Source organism: Podarcis tiliguerta (genome assembly GCF_965153285.1).
Source record: "Podarcis tiliguerta genome assembly, chromosome: 9".
Classification (NCBI taxonomy): Eukaryota; Metazoa; Chordata; class Lepidosauria; order Squamata; family Lacertidae; genus Podarcis; species Podarcis tiliguerta.
Genome location: NC_139542.1, coordinates 29,739,352 through 29,761,444, shown reverse-complemented (window position 1 = coordinate 29,761,444; position 22,093 = coordinate 29,739,352). Strand labels below are relative to the sequence as shown.

Sequence of the window (22,093 nt, the reverse complement as noted above, 5' to 3'; positions counted from 1 at the left end):
TACCCTTCAAAGAAGCAATAATATCCTACCTCGTCAGCATCCATAGCTGTCAGCTGCATTATTTTAGAACCATCTCCAATATTTTCTTCTACAGTCAGATCAAGCATATCTGTAGGGAACACTGGTGGGTTGTCATTGACATCTTGAAGAGTTATTTCCACCTAGGAAGGAAAGGGGGAAAGCTCGTGATTCATTTATTAAATATAAGTAGTGCGAGTTGTTTAACTTTACATTGAATCAGGTAAGCAGTGCGATATCTGATGTTTCAGGAACTTTTCTGAAAACACAAACGAGAGAAAAAGTCCCGTGATGGTTAAAATTCCACATTGTTTTGAAATCTTCCGAGAAAAAGCCTGTAACCTACATAAAGCTAATTTGACTTGTTGATAGTAACTGATTTTAAATGGTCCTAGTCTAGTTTATGTTGGACATGGTCCACTGACTGACTGTCAATGTAATCCCTAAAATTTGGACCCCAGAGGATAGCTGCCAAGACTCGGGGCACGGGATCATTCAACCATTAAATGCTGCTTGACATAAAGATGAGGTGGTGTAAAATTCTCCCTGAAATGTTTACTTATTGGCATGTCCAACAGCCAGAAAGAAAGAGTGCAACTTTTAGCATTAAAAAAGAGTTCTGATTTGCCCTTCTTTGTATGAGAGAGTTAGCGCTTTTTAATATAAAAAAGTCAATATTGGAAGCAAGTTGTTGTAACATCTCTTTCAATCTCCCCCTCTCCCTTTCCATGCTGCTTAAACCCAAACACATTTTATTTTTCACAAGTTCTGTTTATATCTTTTACAAACACTAATGGCAGCGTCTGAAATTATTTGCCAAAGCTGTTTACTCCTTCTCCTGTGTAAGCAAGATTGTTTAGTTCTCATGGGCTTGCCGATGCTGCGTTTAAAAAGCCAAGAGCTTAGAGTTCCACTGCTAGGTAGACACATACTAATAATCTCCCAATAAAGAAAAGACAGGCAACAGATGGTTTCTATCTATAGTGAAAGCAAAGGATTCCCAGAAGGCCTGGACCAATAAGTGGTCACCAAAACGTGAAGACCACCAAGGAGATAATGGCATACTTGGGGGGCAGAGCTGCCTTCAGCAAACATTAGATAGCTGATTGTTTAGCAGGGCTGGAAAAGGGGGGGGGGCGGGAAGAGCGAGGGGCAACTTAAAAGTCAAAAGAGATAAGCGGATTGACAGACAGAAACGTCATTGTCTTCAGCAACCCACTTCATCACTATTGACAAGAGATTTCTGGTTTCAGAAAGATGGATGGAAATAATCCAAGTATAAAAACCAGCACAAATATCTTTTTGAAACTTGTGTTGTTCATCCAACAAATTTGCATATCTCCCACTCTTTGGGGGATATGACAATGCATTACAATACCCAGCTTCTTTGATCAGGAAAGCCAAAATCCAACACATTTTGGCATATATATTTTTTGAAATGGAGAATTAAATCAAATCTCAACCGAATGAGGGTAGTAAGAATTTAATGAATAGAAAGAAGCTCAGTGGGAAAATAAATTATGTGATGCTTGCCCGAACTCTAATACAATGCAAACTATACAATTAAAATATACAAACTATACAATTAAAGCACTATTATGCAACTTTGAAATTTATGGCTCATAGTTTCCACAAAGAATCCTGGGAAGTTTCTTAAGGGTGCTGAGAGTTGTTAAGTGTATTCCCCTCATACACTTGACAGAGTAGTTTAATAATCAATATCTCTCCTGCCATCTAGTCACTCTATGGTGGGAATAGGGGTCTCCGAATAAATCTCAGCACCCTTAACAAACTACAGTCTCCATGGTTCTTTGGGAGAGGCCAAAACTGTTTAAAGTCATATGACGATGCTTTAAATGTATGGCATGGATGTGCTATATATCAAAATATATGAAGGCAGGAAGTAGGATTTTATAAATCCCCCACCTGTTTATGTTTTGGTTGTTTAGCTTGAATGCTTATAACCTGCTTTATAGCCCTGAGAAGCTTTCAAAGTGGCTTACAAAAGATTCACATAATAAAAATCAATAACAGAAATCATGGTGTTCCTCTGGTGCCAGGATAATTCAGGTGGCATTTCCTTTTTTCATCCTTGGTCTTTTCTGGTGTCACCCTTCAGCCTGTGCCTACAAGGCAGCAGAGTCCACTGGATCACTTCTCTGAACAGGGCCAAGCAACTTCAACTCACTCAGCTTGTGATGGAGGTAGACCTTCTCTGGTTGGCAGTTGCCAACAGCTCCCACGAAGGGCCTCAGAGGTACGTGTGTGGAGCTGAGCTGCTGGAACTAACTTGGCCCATGTTGTATCTCACTCAGGTTGTACCTTCCCATGATAGAAGCTATGATACCAAATATGTATGGCCTAGATACACATAGGATGTGGGTGGCGCTGTGGGTTAAACCACAGAGCCTAGGACTTGCCTATCAGAAGGTCGGCGGTTCGAATCCCCGCGACGGGATGAGCTCCCAGTGTTCAGTCCCTGCTCCTGCCAACCTAGCAGTTCGAAAGCACGTCCAAGTGCAAGTAGATAAATAGGTACCGCTCTGGCAGGAAGGTAAACGGCGTTTCCGTGTGCTGCTCTGGTTCACCAGAAGCGGCTTAGTCGTGCTGGCCACATGACCTGGAAGCTGTACGCTGGCTCCCTCGGCCAATAAAGAGAGATGAGCGCCGCAACCCCAGAGTCCGTCACGACTGGACCTAATGGTCAGGGGTCCCTTTACCTTTACCTTTGCATACACATGTAGGGTGATGCCACTGGGCATCAACTCAATTTTGAGGTACATATTAATAGACACTCCCTTATTTGTGTTATGCATATACACATTTCCTTGCACCTCTACCAACTGCTCAATAGCAGCACTTCCTACTGGCTGTTCACATTTCTAGTTCACCTGCAGCTCAACCCTCTCCCTCTCTACCCAACCCCATCACAAAACAAAGCCTTCTAGATGCCAATTCCACGAAGGACCTTTTAATGGTATCTTCTGGGACTAATCCGTTTTAGAAGAAGGCATGGAAAATCCCTTTCTCTGAGAGTAAATGAACTGAGCACGAACTAATTACAAAGATGTAAATCATGGTCTCCTCAAGCCTGTCCCTCCTATGCCAAATTTGCACCTGGAGTTTTCTGTAGCTGCATTTTAAAGCTTCTCAACATAAGAATTAGCATACACATTGCTGATACAGCATCCCAAGCACAAACTCTAGAATTAAACAGCTTAAGAGTTTAATTTTCAAAGAATTAAACCGCCCAAGAGGTTTCCTGAGGGGGGGGGGAGGGCGGGCAGGGAGAGAAGAAAAACGCTGCAGCGTTGTAATAATTAATTTTAACACATCGACAACAACCATTCTAAGGTCATTAGAAAAGCAAAGATGAATGACTGCTATATGCCAGAGCTGCCAATCAAGTCTTGGCCCTTAAACGAGCACAGCTAGAGCAAGCAGTCGTGCTACCAAAACTATTACATTTCACCAGATCCCGTTTCAAGGTACTGCAGCTGCGAAGCTCTGCAGTTTATTTATTAATACCATATATATCACACACAGCTTGTGTTTCAGCTACAAGCTGACATTTTACCACCAGAACCCAAATTCACAATGTGCAACTGGCAGCTGTCCTTTGTAAACATCTATCTAGCTATTGTTTTAAGGTAGCTGTGCAACCTGCATAAGATGCTATGTTACCAGGGAGAACAAATGCTGAAAATTCATGAAGCTCACAGAGGATTAATGGAAAGAGAGGCTCTGTAACTAGCATTTGGAATGATGAAAAGGAAGGGAAGGAAGAAATAGCAAGATGGGTGTGTAAGTTATTCTGAAAACTCTGTGCACTCCATAAAATACAACAGTAAAATTACATGCTGAAGTCCCAACTTAAACTCAGGAACATGGCAAGTTTATTTGAAAACTAAACGAAACAAAATTGAAAGATGTGAATGGCTTCGTTTTTTGGATGTTTGTTGCAGATATTTTAGCACTTGGAATCTAACACTAAAACACTGCATAATATTAATGTGAGAGTTGTGTTACCTTCTCAGACAACACAAAGAAGCCTAAGACCCCTGAATTACAAACATACAAAATAGTCATTAAATTTTGACGACACTAATGTAATTCATCTTTCGAGAATATAAATTGCATCCCTCAGTTTTTCCAGAAAACACACATTATTGTTTTCTTTTCCACAATGACACAACCTTTTTTCCTCCTAGGATTTACACTCCTGCATGTGCCTGTTTTAGCTGTCAATTCTGGGGGCCTGTTGGCAACCAACAAAACTGTGTTGTGGTGTTTGTGGCCCTAGAAAACACACAGCAACCACACAGTGGGGAATTTAAAAGTGTGCACAGTGCGTGCAGAAGTAGGGCTTCCTGCAGCTAAGGACCCCCCCCCCCCATTTATTAGTATGTATTGTTAATTGAGAGAATATCTTTGGAACGGGACTTCAAATAATGAATTGCTATTATTCTAGTATTTTAGTGTGTTGAATTGCAATTGCTCTAGCATTTTAGTTTACTGGGGGGGGGGGGGAAGGGGGAGACCAGCAAGGCCAGGCTTGTACTCAATAATAGTCTGCTACAGGAGAGATGTGAAAGAGGAAAAATGACAGAGCCCTTGTCACATACAGCTGAAACAACTGACACCTATATCATCAACGATCAACAGCTCAGTCTGAATAATGACACTTTCCTATCCCAGGTTTTAGGTGGGAGGACTGTTCTTGCTTATTGACATCCTCCCAACCCAAAACAGCTATTGGCTAGCAACACATTGCCAAATAACAGAGATACAGACACAAAGACTAGACGCTGCAGCAAAGGCAGATGTCAGCTCTGTCCTCATGCCTACCCTGGCAACACTATTCCAGGACCTAATAATGTCATATACAACATATGGGGTTCGTGCATTTGCCCATCTTCCAATGAGATATAAGACATTATCTGCCAGCAATGCCTTTCTACATAGGGCAAACCAGCCAATCTCCATGCAAAAGAATAAATGGACATCAATCAGACATCAGAAATGGCAATATTCAAAAAGCAGTGAGGGAACATTTCTGTCTCCCTGGCCACTCTGTGGCTGACCTTAAGGTGGCTATACTGGAACACAGGAACCTCAAAAGGAGCCTGAAATATGTTGAATTACATCAAGAAGTTCAATGCTATCACTTACAGAACAAATCAAGACAAAGGGTTTTATCTCACTCTGTATTTGTTTATTGACTTACCAGTGCCAGGATGTCTGTGTTATCAGCAACTCTATTGTGAATGACCACAGTTATCACTGCCTGTACTTTTGCTGCATTTTGTTTGCCTCTGACCTTACTGTTAGTAATTTCAACCATGTGTCTGCAATATATAAGCCTGCAATTCAGGAGAACGCTTCATGCCTCTCATGAGATGGTCTGCAGTCTACAAAAGGTTCTGCTGTTGTTCTTTAACATGACACAAGACTCTTTGTTGTTTATGCTGGAATAGAAGAACAGGGCTACAAGAAGGCTGATCGCCGAAGAATGGATGTTTTTGAATTATGGTGCTGGAGGAGACTCTTGAGAGTCCCATGGACTGCAAGAAGATCAAACCTATCCATTCTGAAGGAAATCAGCCCTGAGTGCTCACTGGAAGGACAGATCCTGAAGCTGAGGCTCCAATACTTGGGCCACCTCATGAGAAGAGAAGACTCCCTGGAAAAGACCCTGCTGCTGGGAAAGATGGAGGGCACAAGTAAAAGGGAAAACAGAGGATGAGATGGTTGGACAGTGTTCTCGAAGCTACCAGCATGAGTTTGACCAAACTGCGGGAGGCAGTAGAAGACAGGAGTGACTGGCATGCTCTGGTTCATGGGATCATGAAGAGTCGGACACGACTAAATGACTAAACGCCTAAACAACAACAATTTAAAAATGATTTATTTCTTTTATAATTGGCAAGTATTTTAGGGTGAAAAGATCCTCTCCTTAGGAAAAAAGCATTGTTTCTACTCTTTTCCTCCAACATCTTTTTAACTGCCTAGCAAAAGAAAGGAAACAGGCAGGCCACAAAAATGCTGAGCCAGCTTATATGTGGCAATTATAGTTTGCATTGGCAAGGCAAGCATCTATTTGATAATCCTTTCTACTAACCACTGTGTCCTTGTGCATATATCCCATCAGAGAGCTACGGAAGGAATATGATCTAAGAAGAAAGAGGCCACCAGATGCCTTATTCCATATTTATATTTATTTGCACACTACCATTTCGTTAAAAATAAAACATAGAGGAAACTAGTGTGATGGTGGGCAACTGATTTTTAGAATTCTTTTTGCTCTCTTCCTCACCACGTACATTAATCTGTCATATCCCATAAGATATTCAAATAAGCTTCTCTTTTGCCCTAAAGAAACTAAGCACATCTCAAGTCATTCTTTTCCCCAGCACAAACAACATCTCAACAAAGAGTATCGTGACATCTTTCAAAACTAACAAATTAGTCAACGAAACCTGAGTCCAGCTCAATAGCTGAATGAAATGACATCCTTAGTTTACAAGTATATGTGCATGGTTTGTTGGAAGTGGATTATAAACTGTGATCAACAAACAAACACACACACACACACACACAATAACAACATGCCTCTGATGAAGTGGACTCTAGTCCACAGAAGCAAATGCCATAATTAATTTACAAAAAGGTGCCACAATATTCTTCATTGTTGTTTTTCCTGCAACAAATTAACACTCTGGGAATGTCTATCTTCATAGTGGGGCTGCCTTTGAAAAATTTCAGTTAGTCTAAATACAGCAGGGACCAGTCAAAGGGAATATATCTGCCATTTCTGAAACAACTGCATTGGCTGCTGGCCCATTTCCAAATTCAATACTTGTGCTTATCTTAGCTCTCAATGGCTTCATGTCAAAGGACCTAGAGGGGCACCTTCGCCTACATTAGAGGTGACAAATCTTCATAAGCTTGAGGGCCATATTCCCTTCTGGGCCACCTTTTGAGGGCCGTGTGCCAGCAGCAGGCAGGGCTAGAGGCAAAGGCGGGCCAAGCAATGGATATAACTTTTATCATTGTACAGTAGGCTATTTTCTGCACACACCCACAGTCTGTCTTTCATCCAGGAAAGCAAGAGGCCTAATGGGAGTTCAGTGGCACATTTCTGCCAGTCAAAAACACTCACGGTAATTGGTTCTCCAGTTCTGATGTAAAACCTTAGAGCACACTTGGCCAAACTGTGACTTGTCATATCCGACTACAGTGAAAGAGCAGGAAAAAGGAGTTGAAAGCAAATTCTTACAAAGTGTGCTTAGGAAGGGGCATACTAACAGTTCCACTGTTATTTGTACATGGGAATGGATGGCAGGCAAGTGCTATTTTTAGTAAAGACTGTAGTGTTTTATCTCTTTGCATGAAAATCCATCACACCAAAAAAACATTCATTAACTGTTGTGGCATGGGAAACAAAATTATTAGTGGGTGAAGAAATGCATGTGCCTGATAAATTTTATCCCTTTCAAACTGCACGGAAACAGATGAATAAACATTACTGTATACATAGTCAGTCACTTAGATACCACTATTTGTACCACTTAATCCTAACACACCCTCTGTACATTTTCAGGCGCGCTAAAGAGAATTCTGATACATTGTCTAATGAAATAAACACTAGAGCCATGGATTGATCTAAGGCCCTCTGTCCCAATGTATACTTCCTGCCTCGAATTCCCAAACAAAGATGCACTTTGTGTTTCCCAGCCTGGCTCCCCTGATTGAAACAAACTCATTTATAAGTCTAAATATTCTGTCAAATCAGTTTGTGCAAAGATTTATTGGGGTGTCGAGTTAAGCCACTCCAGGGCAAGCCTGGAAGGGGAAGGCAAAACATAAATCTTGAGCGCTGTCCCAGTTTCATAAGAACCAGCAATGCAGACAAGTTTTTCGCGTACATCTTGTCTGGGGCTTCTGCATGTATAGGGCAATTGATTTTCTTTCACAAATTAAGATGATTATTTCTATTAATCACTACGTATCACCTAGCAGTCAGAGGCATGTGTTCCTGGGGCCTGAGAGTACTCCTTGTCAAGGGTGAAGAAACGCAGGATGAATGACAGACAAACTGGGCAGTCGGCCAAGAATTGCAAGAACAGCCCAGTAGTGTGGACAAGAAGTGGTTAGCTCTCCTCTTGACACAGAAATGCCTTCGAAAGCCCACTGAGTGTGTGGTGACATAATAAAGAGTCGTGCTTTGTGCGCTTGCCATGCTGCTTGAAAAGCTGGAACTGAATAAGTCATTCCCCCTTTTCACTCACCCAAATTCAAAGGAAATCATATTGCCCTGTTTAGCTTTCCTTGAAACTATTACAGCTTAAGTAATTGTTAAACTCATTTGCTGACCTTTTAAGATAGGGATAGCAACTTTTTTGATGAAGGAGAACTGAGGGCTGCAGTGACAGGCACCCCTCCATGAGCCAAATACAGAGGTACCTCGGGTTAAGAACTTAATTCGTTCTGGAGGTCCATTCTTAACCTGAAACTGTTCTTAATCTGAAGCACCACTTTAGCTAATGGGGCTTCCCGCTGCTGCTGCTGCTGCACGATTTCTGTTCTCACCCTGAAGCAAAGTTCTTAATCCGAGGTACTATTTCTGGGTTAGCGGAGTCTGTAACCTGAAGCGTCTGTAACCTGAGGTACCTCTGTACCAATGTGGGTGTGACTATTTACACAAATCCCCCTCCCCAAATTTACACACATGCAACCACATATGCAGGCAAACAACATCCCTATCTGTACTATACATTTGAAGCAGTATCATACCACTTGAAACAGTCATGGCTTGCTCCCCCCGCAAAGCATCCTGGGAACTGTACTTTAAGTGTGCTGAGAGTTGTTGGGATACCCTTATTCTACCTGCAGAGCTACAGTTTCCAGAGTTCCCTTGGAAGAGGGATTGACTGTAAAACCGCTTAGAGAATCAGCAGCCTTAACAAACTACAGTTCCCAGGATTCTCTGCGGGAAGCCATGACAGTTTTATGATGCTGCTTTAAACAAATAGTGCAGATGAGGCCTGATTCTCTCATTCTCACAGTTGTACAAACGCACAACACACTTACTCACACTCTCAAGACATGATGAGAGCAGCTACACCCAGGAATGGAAATACAGGATGAAAGAGGAGGAAGAATCCTAGCCTGTCAAAACCTTAGGGGTGTGGAGAAAGAGAAACTGATCTCATAGTTACAGTTCAGGTGACTTTCTTCAGCCTTCAATCCATAGTGGAGATATGCGTTTGTAAAAGCTAGTACAAAACCAGGAAATGATAGTGATTCTAGACTGATTTCAGAGTGATCTTATGTCAAGTCAATTTTCCCATTCTTTCAGTGATGATTAAGGTAGGAGTAGGGATCTATAGAAGTAAATCAACTCAGACACTCCAAGCAAGTACCAGGGGTCAGCAAACTTTTTCAGCAGGAGGCCGGTCCATTGTCCCTCAGTCCTTGTGGGGGGCCAGACTATATTTTTGGGGGAAAATGAACAAATTCCTATGCCCCACAAATAACCCCAGGACTTAGTTTGCCTACCCATGAAGTAGACACTTCACATTTTACAGCATACTAGCAAATGTGGATTCTGAAGGCAATTTTCATCTTCTAGACCTCCTAGGTCGGTGGCCTCAGTTTTTGACTTGTTCTAATCTTGAGTGGTGACCCAGTCCCAGCTGACAGTGGTCTGTATTTCTCTTGTAAGTCTACATTTGACGTGGTTTGCGGTGCTACACAAAAAATAAAATAAAAATGGTTTTGTGTGCGGTGATGTCTGAGTATGACCAACTCACCCAGGGCAGAGAGCCAACATACACATCCATTTCAAGTGGCTTTCCAGTGGTCACCATTCACAGGATGTCCTTGTGAACTTGGTCTGAGTAGCTTGCAGCTTCTTCCTAAGGGTAATTTTACCAAGTCGTGAAATTGGTGCTGCATGGGATCTGCATGCCTCAATGTGCCTCAGGGTGTTATATATGAATGGTTTCTGCTTCCCTACCAACTGAACACAGGACAGAATAGGGAGAAGGATCCCCATGTGAATTTTACACTTTACACCTGAATAACCCAGGCCTCAGAACTTTAGTCTTACAGACAGTGTGTCATTCCCTTCGGAAAAGTCTGGTGATTTTTCTTTAAGCCTGCATTAAACTTTCTGCAGCTAGCATTACCTTCAGTCATTAAAATCTGTTTTAGCCATCTGCCAGGCTGATACAAACGCTTGGCAAGCACCTTTTCATAGGATACGTTAAGAACAAAATACTGGAATTTTATACATTTGGGAATCATATAGTTTACAACTTTATGTTTAACTAAATGAGATGTATCACTGTTTAATAATATATGGATTTCAGAGGCATGCATATTACCATTCTAGGTGGGGGAGAAGCCAGGTTGCAGTTTAAGGGCAGAAATGTCACCAACAGTAAATTTATAAATGAGCAATTAGGTTTATAGATGTCACTTCATGCTATTGGTGCATTCAGTGGTGCCTGTTAGATGAAGACCAGAAAGGAATTTATTTTAGATTAATCTTATCAAGCTAGGTAGCTGTCAAAACCATTGGAAATGTTCCTTTTGTGTATGTATATCACTTGACTAAGTTGATAGACTATAGAGTCCACATTACACAAGATGTGAATCATCAGAACCTCTCTCTGTGTCCCTACCCCTCATCTTCTTACTGTAACACCTCTATAAAGAACCTTTCTCCTCTGTTATTTCCATTACACACTTCTGAAGTGCTTCCTAAAGATTTACAATAATGGATGTGAAAAGAAACAGATGAAACAGATTGACCAGGATGACCTTTCTAGTGTTTAACAGAGATACTTTTTCAAAATGGTTTCTTGCATATTTACAGGCTTTTCCTTTTAAAGAAGCCTTCTCTTTCCATGCAGTTTTTGACTCTGCTTTCCATAGTCTGGGATATCAACAAAAAGTCGACCGAGTGACATGGATATTCCTGATTTTCCAAAACACCTTCTGTGCATGTGGGGTTCTTGTTACACCCCTTGCCTCCCCCCAAAAGACCAATTTCACAAAATGATGTGCATTATAGCAAGAGGCTGGGGTGGTGTGTACTGCAAAATCTGATCTGCAAGCACACATACACAGATTGGTGTCCAGAATTCATTTGAGCCGATTCTATCTCCACTCACAAGCACTCACACTGGAGAAAGGATGCAGACTATTTTCACTGATTCCTTCTTTCATTTGCACAACTCTGTAGCTTCTGAAAATCTGTTCCAGAAAATTGAGGAACCTTCTAGAACAATTAAAGAGATGATGCAGGGATCTGCAGGTAGAAGGAGGAATTGGCCAAAATCAGCTCTCCTTTCCAACTGTCCCTTCCACAAATGGAAGAAGCCCTTTCCTTTGCAGAAGGGACACTCTGAATCCAATTCAGTGCCCCCCCCCTAAAGTTGAACATCAGACTTTGCTCACAAACATCTTGATCTAGCTCTAGATGTATGCAGTGTTGCATGATTACTTGCGCTGTTTTATTTTATTTATGGAAAATACTGCTAACTCACAACAACAAAATACCAAAGTGGTTCACAACTATACAAAGAACCGTACAATAAAAACCATATAAAAAGGTTACAATAAAAACCATATATTAAAAAGTTTAAATAAGAAATCAGGTAATCGTTGTGGAACGAGGTATTATGAACTGCTCACATAAACCTGACAGAACAGAAAGGTTTTCAGCAGTTGAAACAGAAGAAGCCTACTGAATTTCTATTGGCAGAGTATTATTCCACAGGGCTGGACTGATGACATTAAAGCTCTATTACTTGCTGCTGTCAAATGAGCCTCAAGCAATAGCCAGTGAGTGACATTTCTACAGATGATCTCAGTGACTGAGGATTTTGGCAGTTCCTGAGATACCCTGGACCTAAGCTATTCAGGGCTTTACAAATTAATGCAAGGGCCTTGAACCTGGCCCAGCTGTAGCAGCCAGTGCAGATGCTTTAACAACGGGGTCACATGTTGTTATTCAGATGCCCCCATCAGCAATTGCAGGGGCATTCCATGGAGTGCTGATAGACCCAGGCACTTCAATGTACCATACCTTTTATACATCCTGAAATGTCTTCAACCTGTGTTCTTCACCACTACTTTCCTTGTGTGAAATCTGTACACCCAGTAGTCAATTGTTGTTGTCTTCTCTAAAGAAGCAAAGCCAAAAGAACTGGAAATAAGAAAAGGGTGTGACAAGTGCCACAGCCAATACAGTGATACCTCGAGTTACATACGCATCAGGTTACAGACGCTTCAGGTTACAGACTCCACTAACCCAGAAATAGTACGTCGGGTTAAGAACTTTGCTTCAGGATGAGAACAGAAATCGTGCGGCAGCGGCGGCGCGGCGGCGGCAGCAGGAGGCCCCATTAGCTAAAGTGGTGCTTCAGGTTAAGAACAGTTTCAGGTTAAGAACGGACCTCCAGAGCGAATTAAGTTCTTAACCCAAGGTACCACTGTATAAACAATAGCCACATCAGAAATCAAGAAAAGCCATTTACAGATTATTCACATTTTCAACTGCATTTTGAAAAAGAATAGGGGAAAAATATATATTTGTTCTGTTTTCCAGATACTGGAAGTAGCCTGGTTTGTCATTAACACCCCCCCCACCCCCATACCTACCAAATGAACAGAGTGACCAGCAATTATCCCAGGTAGCAACTGGTAGCAATGGGGTGCAGCACAAATTAACATCATATTTCAACACCTCTCCTACTAAGAATGACACTATCAAATACAGAGGGGAAGCCTTTTGGCAAAATGCTTGCAAATAGTCACTGAGTTACATTAGAATTCTAATGTAAACATTTAGGGGGAACATGTATTGGGTTGCATTTCCTCTGCAAGCACTGGGTTTCTAAACAGATGTAAAAATAGCCCCAACAAAGAAAATTCAGTGTTTCCCCCCCCAAACCCAGTAATAATCAGAATCCCTAGCAAAGGCCAGGTATCACTGCAAGATGCAGCATGAGGCGGCTGAGTTTGCAGGATAAGACTTACTGGTTACTTTGTTATTGTCTTCATAACTGAAACACTATCTGCAAAATGCCAATACTTCTCTTCTCTACACTTCTTTTACAGTAGAGGCAGAGGGTAGCTAGAGTGGCTTAGGCCTGTATTTTCAACCTTGGAATAAAAGGAAGACTGCTTCCTTGTTCAATGCTATCTCTGGGAAAGGCATCCAGACTTCCAAAGCAGTTTTGGACTTTGCCGATGAATCATTTTGGGGGCTAACAGAAGGAAGAGAGAGATGAAAAGAGGTTTCGAAAGTAGCCTAACCTCAGAGGACTGAAAAGCTCCTGTCAAAGACCATACAAGGACAGTGAGGAGTAAATACCTAAACCAGGTTTCTTCAACCTCTTCAAACCAAGGAGCACCTGTTATAATAATAATATTTATTATTATTATTTATACCCCACCCATCCGGCTGGGTTTCCCCAGACACTATGGGTGGCTCCTAACAGATTAAAAACAGAATAAAACAGGCACAGGCAAACTCTGGCCCTCCAGATGTTTGGGACTACAATTCTCATCATCCCTGACCACTGGTCCTGTTAGCTAGGGATGATGGGAATTGTAGTCCCAAACATCTGGAGGGCCAGAGTTTGCCTATGCTTGGAATAAAATATCAAACATTAAAAACTTCCCTAAAGAGGGCTGCCTTCAGATGTCTTCTAAAAGTCAGATAGTTGTTTATTTCCTTGACATCTGGTAGAAGGGTGTTCCACAGGACAGGTGCCACCACCAAGAAGGCCCTCTGCCTGGTTCCCTGTAACTTCACTTCTCACAGTGAGGGAACCCCCCGAAGGTCCTTGGAGCTGGACCTGAGTGTCCAGGCAGAAGCACACATGCATTTGAGCACCCATTTATTATTTTGTTTTACCACATATATGCCTAGTACTAGCACTCCTGTTGTGATCCAGCTTGAATCTGATTACAACCCATTGGTGGATCTCAAACCACCAATGATCTTAAGCACTAAACCACCAATACGTGGGGGCAGGGATAGGGAGAAGGAGGGAAGGGAGGGAGAGAAGGGAAGGGATACCCAGCTCCTTTACTACCTTAGGAGGATTTTCTTCCACACTAACCTGTGACAACACATGCTAAGAACTTTGTAACTTTGTATGGTACCTATTAATGGCAAGAAGAATGTGCCGAAAGTTCACTTACTAAGGTAGAGGCTATAAAATTGTCCATAATAGAGCAATTAAATCCTAAAGAGATATGGCTAGCATCTGAGTTAATTTATAGATTTTTATTTTTATTTTAGATTCCCATCAAAATCTCCAAATCTTCAACATTACTTAATCACTCTGGAGACCGTGGCAAAACAGTGAAACTGCTTAGTTCTCCTTTTTTGCATACCATTCATTTCCAGAGCAAACTTATTATGTAAAAATGACATCCTAACAGTGAAATATAATATCCACTAATGATTTTTGCAGATATCGTCGTAGAGCAGTAACAAATTTCATCAGTGTCAACCTCTGAAGGAAAACAAGGATTGTAACCAAAGAAGAATGATGAAAAATTAATTGGTTGGATGAAGCATTTGAAGGCTGAAACAATGAAATGAGAACTAGTGAGCATGTTAAGGAAAGCATCATTCTCCGTTTCAAGTATAAACCTAGTTCAACTTCCATATCCTTTTTATTATTATTTAAAAAGACAATGCAATAGATGCCTGCCTTAGAGACTGAGATACTGTAAGTTTTCTGGACACCACCTGCATTTCAAGAATGAACTCCAGGAATATCTCCACAATCCATGCCAGGCTGTGATAGGCAAAGAGGGGGGAGAGGAGGATGAAATTGGGAAAGAGTTGAGACCAGGAAATATAGACTAGAAGAGGCAGGTACTCCCCTCTCCCAGAAACCAGGAGCTCTGGATTGGGAGGCAGGAATCTGGCCTTTTCTCTTCCTTCCCAAGAACAGGAGAACATCAGTGGAGTCAAGAGTGGGCTTCAACCAACTGCTGGGGGTGGGGGAACTAGAGTCAGAAGGGGGGATAACAGATGAGCCGCTCAGGACCAGATGGTGTTTCCACCACTGAAACAGACCCATCCTCCTCAATCTGCATACTTAACATTCCCACAAGGCACAGCAGCCTTGCAAGTAAGCTCGCCTCACCTCACCTTTTCAAGCTTGGTGGATGGGTGTGTCAACTCATTGGGAAAACTCTGTTGCTGTTCTATGCTGTTCTGAACTCCTTGCCTTGTTTCTTGGACTCCTTAAACTTGGACTTTTGCTTATGGCCCAGCTAGTCCCACTGTTCCTATTATTCGTTCTGAACTCTGAGGCTGCTGTGACTCTACGTTGTTGAGCCTGTACCGTAAATCTGCCTCAGTAAATATGAATAAACTATTAAGAAGATAAATTTGGGGGAAAGAAAAAGGATTTTTAAATGTTATATATAATCATGATTCTATCAACAACTGTATGGAAATGTTTTCAAATACTACATTAAAAAAGTAGGATTTTTAATTTAATCAAAATAAATACTTGCATTTATTTCCCGTTCTTAGGAAGCTAATAGCCATGCAATCAGGAAATCCTCTTCCTCATTAAGTCAATTAGAGTTTGAATAAAACTGCAGGTAAGTGACAAATGACAAGTGCATTTGTCATCTTCATAAGATGACTGAAAAGCAAAGATTGGGTTGATTTAAATTCAGTTAGCACGTACCAATTATTACGGATTGGTAACATTTTATTTTAACTGCTGCTAAACTAATCTTGTTTACTCTAAACTGAAATGGTTATTATAAATACATATAATATTCTTTAAGCGGGAAAAACAACCTACAAAACTCTCCCGTTTAGTGCTTAGAAATTCTTTATAAAGTTGGCTGTGACTGATGCTAACACCTTTACTACATAGCTTCACAGTAGGAGTTCTTTGCCTTGTTAGCAAAACCAGACAAAAGCCATAGAGCGAGGAAAAAAAATGAATGAAGCCATTTGTATCTTCAAAAGACTTCAGGGTAAAAAACAGCACAGCACCTGCTGGTTTTTCTATCCTGAAGCATGCTTGACTGAAGCCTAAACCCATAATAATTTCTGATCTATAAAGTTCACAGTGGCAATTAAGAATGTTGCAAACTACTTGTGCTCCTGGGAGAATCCCTCTGAATTCAACAGCGTTTCTAAGTTAACATCTTTTGAACCACATCCTAGGTGCTCTAAGAAGCAGAACGGATTGACTGGGAAACCAAGGAGAATAAGGAGTGATGATCTAGCAGGAAGGGGGAGGGGGACTCAACTGATCCCAATAAGCAGTTTTATTCTGTTTTTAGTGATCTGTTGGGAGTCGCCCAGAGTGGCTGGGGAAACCCAGCCAGGTGGGTGGGGTACAAATAATAAAATTATTATTATTATTATTGTTGTTGTTGTTGTTGTTGTTGTTGTTGTTGTTGTTATTATATCCTGTTGTATATGGGGCAGGCTATGTATCAGTAAGTGAGATAACCAGGAAATCTTCCTCTAATTAAATTGGCACAGTTTGCCAATATCTAGCCATCTGAAACTGCAAGTAACCAAACATTTTATTAGGCTACCAAGGAAAGCTTTAAGTGTCCAGAATTAAAGTGAAAGAATACCAGAAACGAGACCACAGCATCCCAGGACTATTTTTTGATTCAACCAGAGAAGCTCCACTGAGTCTTCATGAGACATCTAATGAGCTTGCACAAATTCTACATAGATGATAAAGGAAGTAAGACTTGTGCAGTACATGAACTGGAAATGTTGAACAGGGTATGAATGTTGGCAGTGCCAAAAGAACTGAAATGAATAGCTTTGTCCATCTCAGCAGTTCTTTGTGTGATGAGATACATACCTATATTTGTGCAAGCAGTGGTTGTTATCCATACCACATTGCATGAACTGACACCACTTCTACTTCATTTCCCTATTTTTTCTCCATGCATGTCAATGAAGAGGCATGAGCATTTGCATGAAGATTGAGACTGAAGTTGTGTATCATACCGTCAATTGCCTAAAACCTTCCATTGCTACTTTTGGGAAGTGGGACTGAAACTAAACCACTGCATTAATGGCTCTTAATTGGTTCTGTAGCAAACAGTGTTTTAAAAACACACAGCCAGTACAGTGGTACCTCAGGTTAAGTACTTAATTCGTTCTGGAGGTCCATTCTTAACCTGAAACTGTTCTTAACCTGAAGCACCACTTTAGCCTATGGGGCCTCCTGCTGCTGCCGTGCCGCCGGAGCACGATTTCTGTTCTCATCCTGAGAGGTACCACGATATCTTAGAACCTCCCTGACACTAAAAACTAAGCTATTTCATAATACCTCTCAAGGCCTCCATCTTCTTTTGTTGTCTACAATATACTAACTGGGAAGTGTGCAGAACTGTGCAACTGGACAAATTCAGCATCTATTTAAAAACAAAACACCACAACCATGAGCATGTAGTTCTGGCATGAGAGACTTGCAAATCTGTGGAAAATACACAAAAGAATATTTCAGAACAGTGAGAGGCTAAAAAACCTGAAATGAAATATGACTAGGATGAAACAGGAAGGAGAACGAGAAGCATGCCCACAGGGGCATCAAAGAGGGGCCAAATGAAGATGTTTGTGAGCTGGAACTGCTTGAGATGCAAAGAACTGAGGGCAGGAGTCTGATGAGATTAAAATAAGAAAACAAACCCTGGAAATGCGGTTGAAGTGTAACTAGAAGCAGGGTGCCGCCATTCGAAGGAAGGTCAGTATGTTTGCTGTTAGTGGCAGCTGAGAAATGTGAGCTGGGAGTGCAATATTGGGTTTTTTGAATAGGGTTTATGGCAATGCATATCCTATGTGCAAAGCTGAGAAACAATGCTAAGTGAAACATCATTAGAAAAATGAGGATTAGAGAGTAAGCGAACAGAAATAAGTCAAGTTGTCAAGATCACTGCTGTATTGATCATTCATTGGATTATTTCTAACTGAGATGTTTGTGTTGTTTTAAGTTGCAGTTATGTCAATCAGTGCAAGAATTTCAATGTTTAATCCATTGGTGGTGTTTGGTAAAATATTCCCCTGAATTCCATCTATGAGACAAAATGAGTATCACTGTTGCATTAATCAGTGTGCTATTTCAGACTGTGGTACAGCTCATAACCCTACATACTTAACAGTGAACTATTTTATTTTATTTTATAACCCACTCTTCCTTCCAGGACCTCAAGGTGGCATACATGGTTCTTCCCCCTCCCTCACAACAACCTCATAACTTTTTGGCTACATGTAGTGGTCAGGTTGTCGGACCCCAGAGACCAGGCTCAAATCGTTACTCAGCCACGAAGTTCACTGGATGACCTTGGGTCAGTCACTCTATCTCAGCCTAACCTACCCCACAGACATTTTGTGAGAATAGAATTAGGAGGACAGAGGCAGATTTAAGGCAGCATGACCGGTCCACCGCACTGGGCATCAAGCCTAAGAGATGCTACAGGGTGTTGCAATTATGATGCAATGAATTGAGGAGAACGAAAGGAGGGGGGTGCCAAATTTTGGGCTCACACAGGGCACTGCTGAAATTTGAATATCCAAAGTCTACTCCTGAGGGGGAGAACCAAGCACACTACTTTGACTTCCCTTGAGGAAACATGGGATACAAACGTAAATAACAATTCAGCTTGCCAAAATGTCCAACCACTGACTATTCCTAGAAACTAACCTGTAAAATAGTGTGCTTAGCATTCTAGTTCTGCATGAAGTGCTTACAGATAGCAAGTGACTTTGGTAACTTGAGCAAAAGCTGCAAAGAAAAGAAAAATCTGTACATTATATTAATACGGAAATATATTGTGTTAGACCATTGTAAATTCTAAATGAATCCAATTGCATCAATGGCCTTCTTCTCACATTACACAAAGTGTCTTATAAGCTCACTTTTGCTGAGCAAGACCTCCAAAGCAAAGAGGGGGAAAAAGGTTAATCAAAACATGCGAGTGCAAAAATGCAAACTACTCAGATCTGTCAAAATTAATGATGGTGGCAAGAAGGAAACAATACAGTTCTCCTTTCTAGACTGCCAGAACCTGCATGGTCTGCATCATGTTAATAAATGTTGTAGAAAAAAACTATGCTGTTCCTCTAGTTGTGGTATTTATGTATTTTATAGTCTATGATTTTAAATGCAAGAGGGAATACTTTATTAAACAATGGAATCTCCTGCAATCTGAATGGCCTCTTCAGGGCACAGAAAATTCTAAACATTCCCTTAGCATTCCACAGAAAATATATATGCTAAAGGCCAATTTATAAGGGAAAATTCGTACACAAAAAAAGGTAGACTGGGCATACCATTCAAAACAGGTTTACATCCGGATATCCCAAACACAGAACCAAACCACACATTATGCTAAATGCCTAGTTTGCACTTGTATTGTTAAATCTAAAAGGTAGCGTAATCCAGAATGGAACTTGAGCAGAGTGGGATTAACCTTTCACAACACACCATACGGCCACAAGTGGCACAGAGTACTTTAAAAAAAAAAACAACCAAGGAGGAAAATGAAAACAGTAACAATCCCCTCCTAAAGATTTTGGTGAAATTTCTTCTTTGGCTCCACTCTCCATCAATCTTCCTTGTTTTTTTTTACCCACCCAATAAATTAATGTTGGCGGGGGCGGGGGGTTGAAATCTTCAGCACAGCTCTAGTTAAAAACAACAAATCTTCATCTGAATCTATGGCCAAATGATTTTGTTTCTACAGCATCAATTCCTAGTGCTGCATTTATAGTTACATTATCTCTGTTGAATTCAGACCTTACTTATTAGCTTACATTCCTAAGATTGTTCCTGCCTGTCTGCATCTCATATACAGCTTTACGTATCTCCAAAGATGATATTCAATATTCACGGCGTTATACAGCCAGATCTGAAACCTACTGCCAACTATAAAGATATGATACATTCAATTCTTATTTAATGAGAGTGTAGCTCATAAATTATATCAGCTTTTTTTTTTAGAGAGAGAGAGAGAGAGAGAGAAATGGAGTGGTATCAAAATGATGTGTCACCAAGTGCATATTTCGTTGGAAAAATGCAAGGTCAAAGGCCCAATTAGGCCACAGCCTAAGCACATGCAGACTTGAATGCAGAGTTCTACTGAAATAAGAGACTTATTTTCAAGAACTGGCTGGAATCCAAAAAGCTACTTTAGGTGAGTACAAGACCTAGCGGGTACCCAGTGGGATTTTCAAATGTTGTTCTTTCAACAAGAGACCCCCATATCACAAGATGTTTTGAAAATTCTTCCAGTTTCAAAATTACTTTGCAATTTGGTATACGGAACCGTATCCAAAGGTCCCTTTGGCACACACAGCTAGTCGCAACCTGAGGAGAGACTCCAAAGACGACCTCAGTATGCAGGCAGGCCGGTATGGGAAAAAGCATTCATTCAAGTACAGTGGTACCTTGGGTTACAAACACTTCAGGTTACAGACGCTTCAGGTTACAGACTCTGCTAACCCAGAAATAGTACCTTAGGTTAAGAACTTTGCTTCAGAATGAGAACAGAAATCATGCAGCGGCGGTGCAGTGGCAGCGGCAGGCCCCATTAGCTAAAGTGGTACCTCAGGTTAAGAACAGTTTCAGGTTAAGAACGTACCTACAGAACAAATTAAGTTCTTAAACCGAGGTACCACTATATCTTGGTTCTAACCTTTTAATGAAATTTAACACCAGCACTTTGAATTGTGCTTGGAAATAGACCAGAAGGCAGTGCTGTTCTTGCAGTGCCTTTAAGATACGCTAGGCCCAAGCTGTGTACACACCATACATTTAGTGCACATTTAAAACACATTCCCCCGAAACCCGAGAACTACAGTTTATCCCTACCATTCCCAGCATCCTAAACAAACTAAAGTTTCCAGGATTCTTGGGGGGGAATGGGCTTGAAATGTATACTGTGTTCACTGCCTCAACCTAGTAGATGCACTTAACTATCTGCAATTTCTTAATAGTCTTTGAAGCAGGTCCAACTGTGAGACATTGTAGTAGACTCTCCTAAATGCTACCATAGCATGGATAGCTAACTCGCTTCATTACTTTAAACTGGATTAATGTTCTTTGGATCAGGTCCACACTGTTTTGGCAACGATTCTGAATCAATGGTTACAGCAATTAAATTTAGCTGTAGCAATAATAACACAGCCACTTATAGTGAAATGAGACACTGAAAATCATCATCACTCCAAATCATTTTGCTTTTATTGAAAGGGCCAAAGCTTTTAGGATGATAAAAATGAGTTCCTCTTAGTATTTACCCATAATTCTAAATCATGAGTCATTACGGCTTCAAAAATATTGAAATAATTGAAGCAAAGGAAATAAAAGGATATGCATCTTTTCTGGAACTCGAATTGTTCCCACCAAAGAAGGAAAACCATGCACAGAATTCTCCTGCTAGTCTGGAAAAGATTTAAAACTGACCACTACAATGTAGTAGCTTGTATTTCCATCCACTGTTTAATTAAAAAATGAACCTTTCCCCCATCTGTAGTTGGATGCATATAATAATTCATTTAAGACAGTAGCACTCTGTCAAAATTCACTGCTTTCTTTGTGAAGTTTGTCAGTTTACAAGACTTTCCAGACACAGCCATGAGCAAATTATGTTCATACAAATTATGCTGTGTTTCAGTATTATTTCCACGAAACAAAGCAAGTAATTAATGCACATGATTCAGAATTACATCTGAAACAAAACAGTCACAATTCTTCAGGGTACAAAAGTTCAATTCAGCCATTCAAGCATGAACCCAAGTAACCAAATTCAGTTAAAACAGCAATTATTTAAATGTTAATTATTCAAAGTCTCATTTTGTGCAAATTCAAATAGTAGCAGTGTCATGATGTATCAACTCTCTTAAGCATCACACTTATATTAACTTCTGCTTAAAATGTGAATGTTCACCAATTCCTTCAGTGATGTAGTTCCTATATTCAAACTGGATTGTTAACTGAGTACTTACTTGAAAAGCAGAAAGGCAAAAGCAGTCTTTCCT

General features: G+C 40.8%; 1 protein-coding gene across 1 annotated transcript in view; it reads right to left on the bottom strand.

Annotated features, from left to right (window-relative positions):
* FAT4 (FAT atypical cadherin 4) overlaps positions 1-22,093 on the bottom strand; it is a 138,721-nt gene that overhangs the window by 64,689 nt on the left and 51,939 nt on the right. Inside the window, exon 2 of the mRNA XM_083456913.1 lies at positions 30-161. Coding sequence (XP_083313039.1) covers positions 30-161 — 132 coding nt within the window. The remainder of the gene's footprint in view (positions 1-29; positions 162-22,093) is intronic.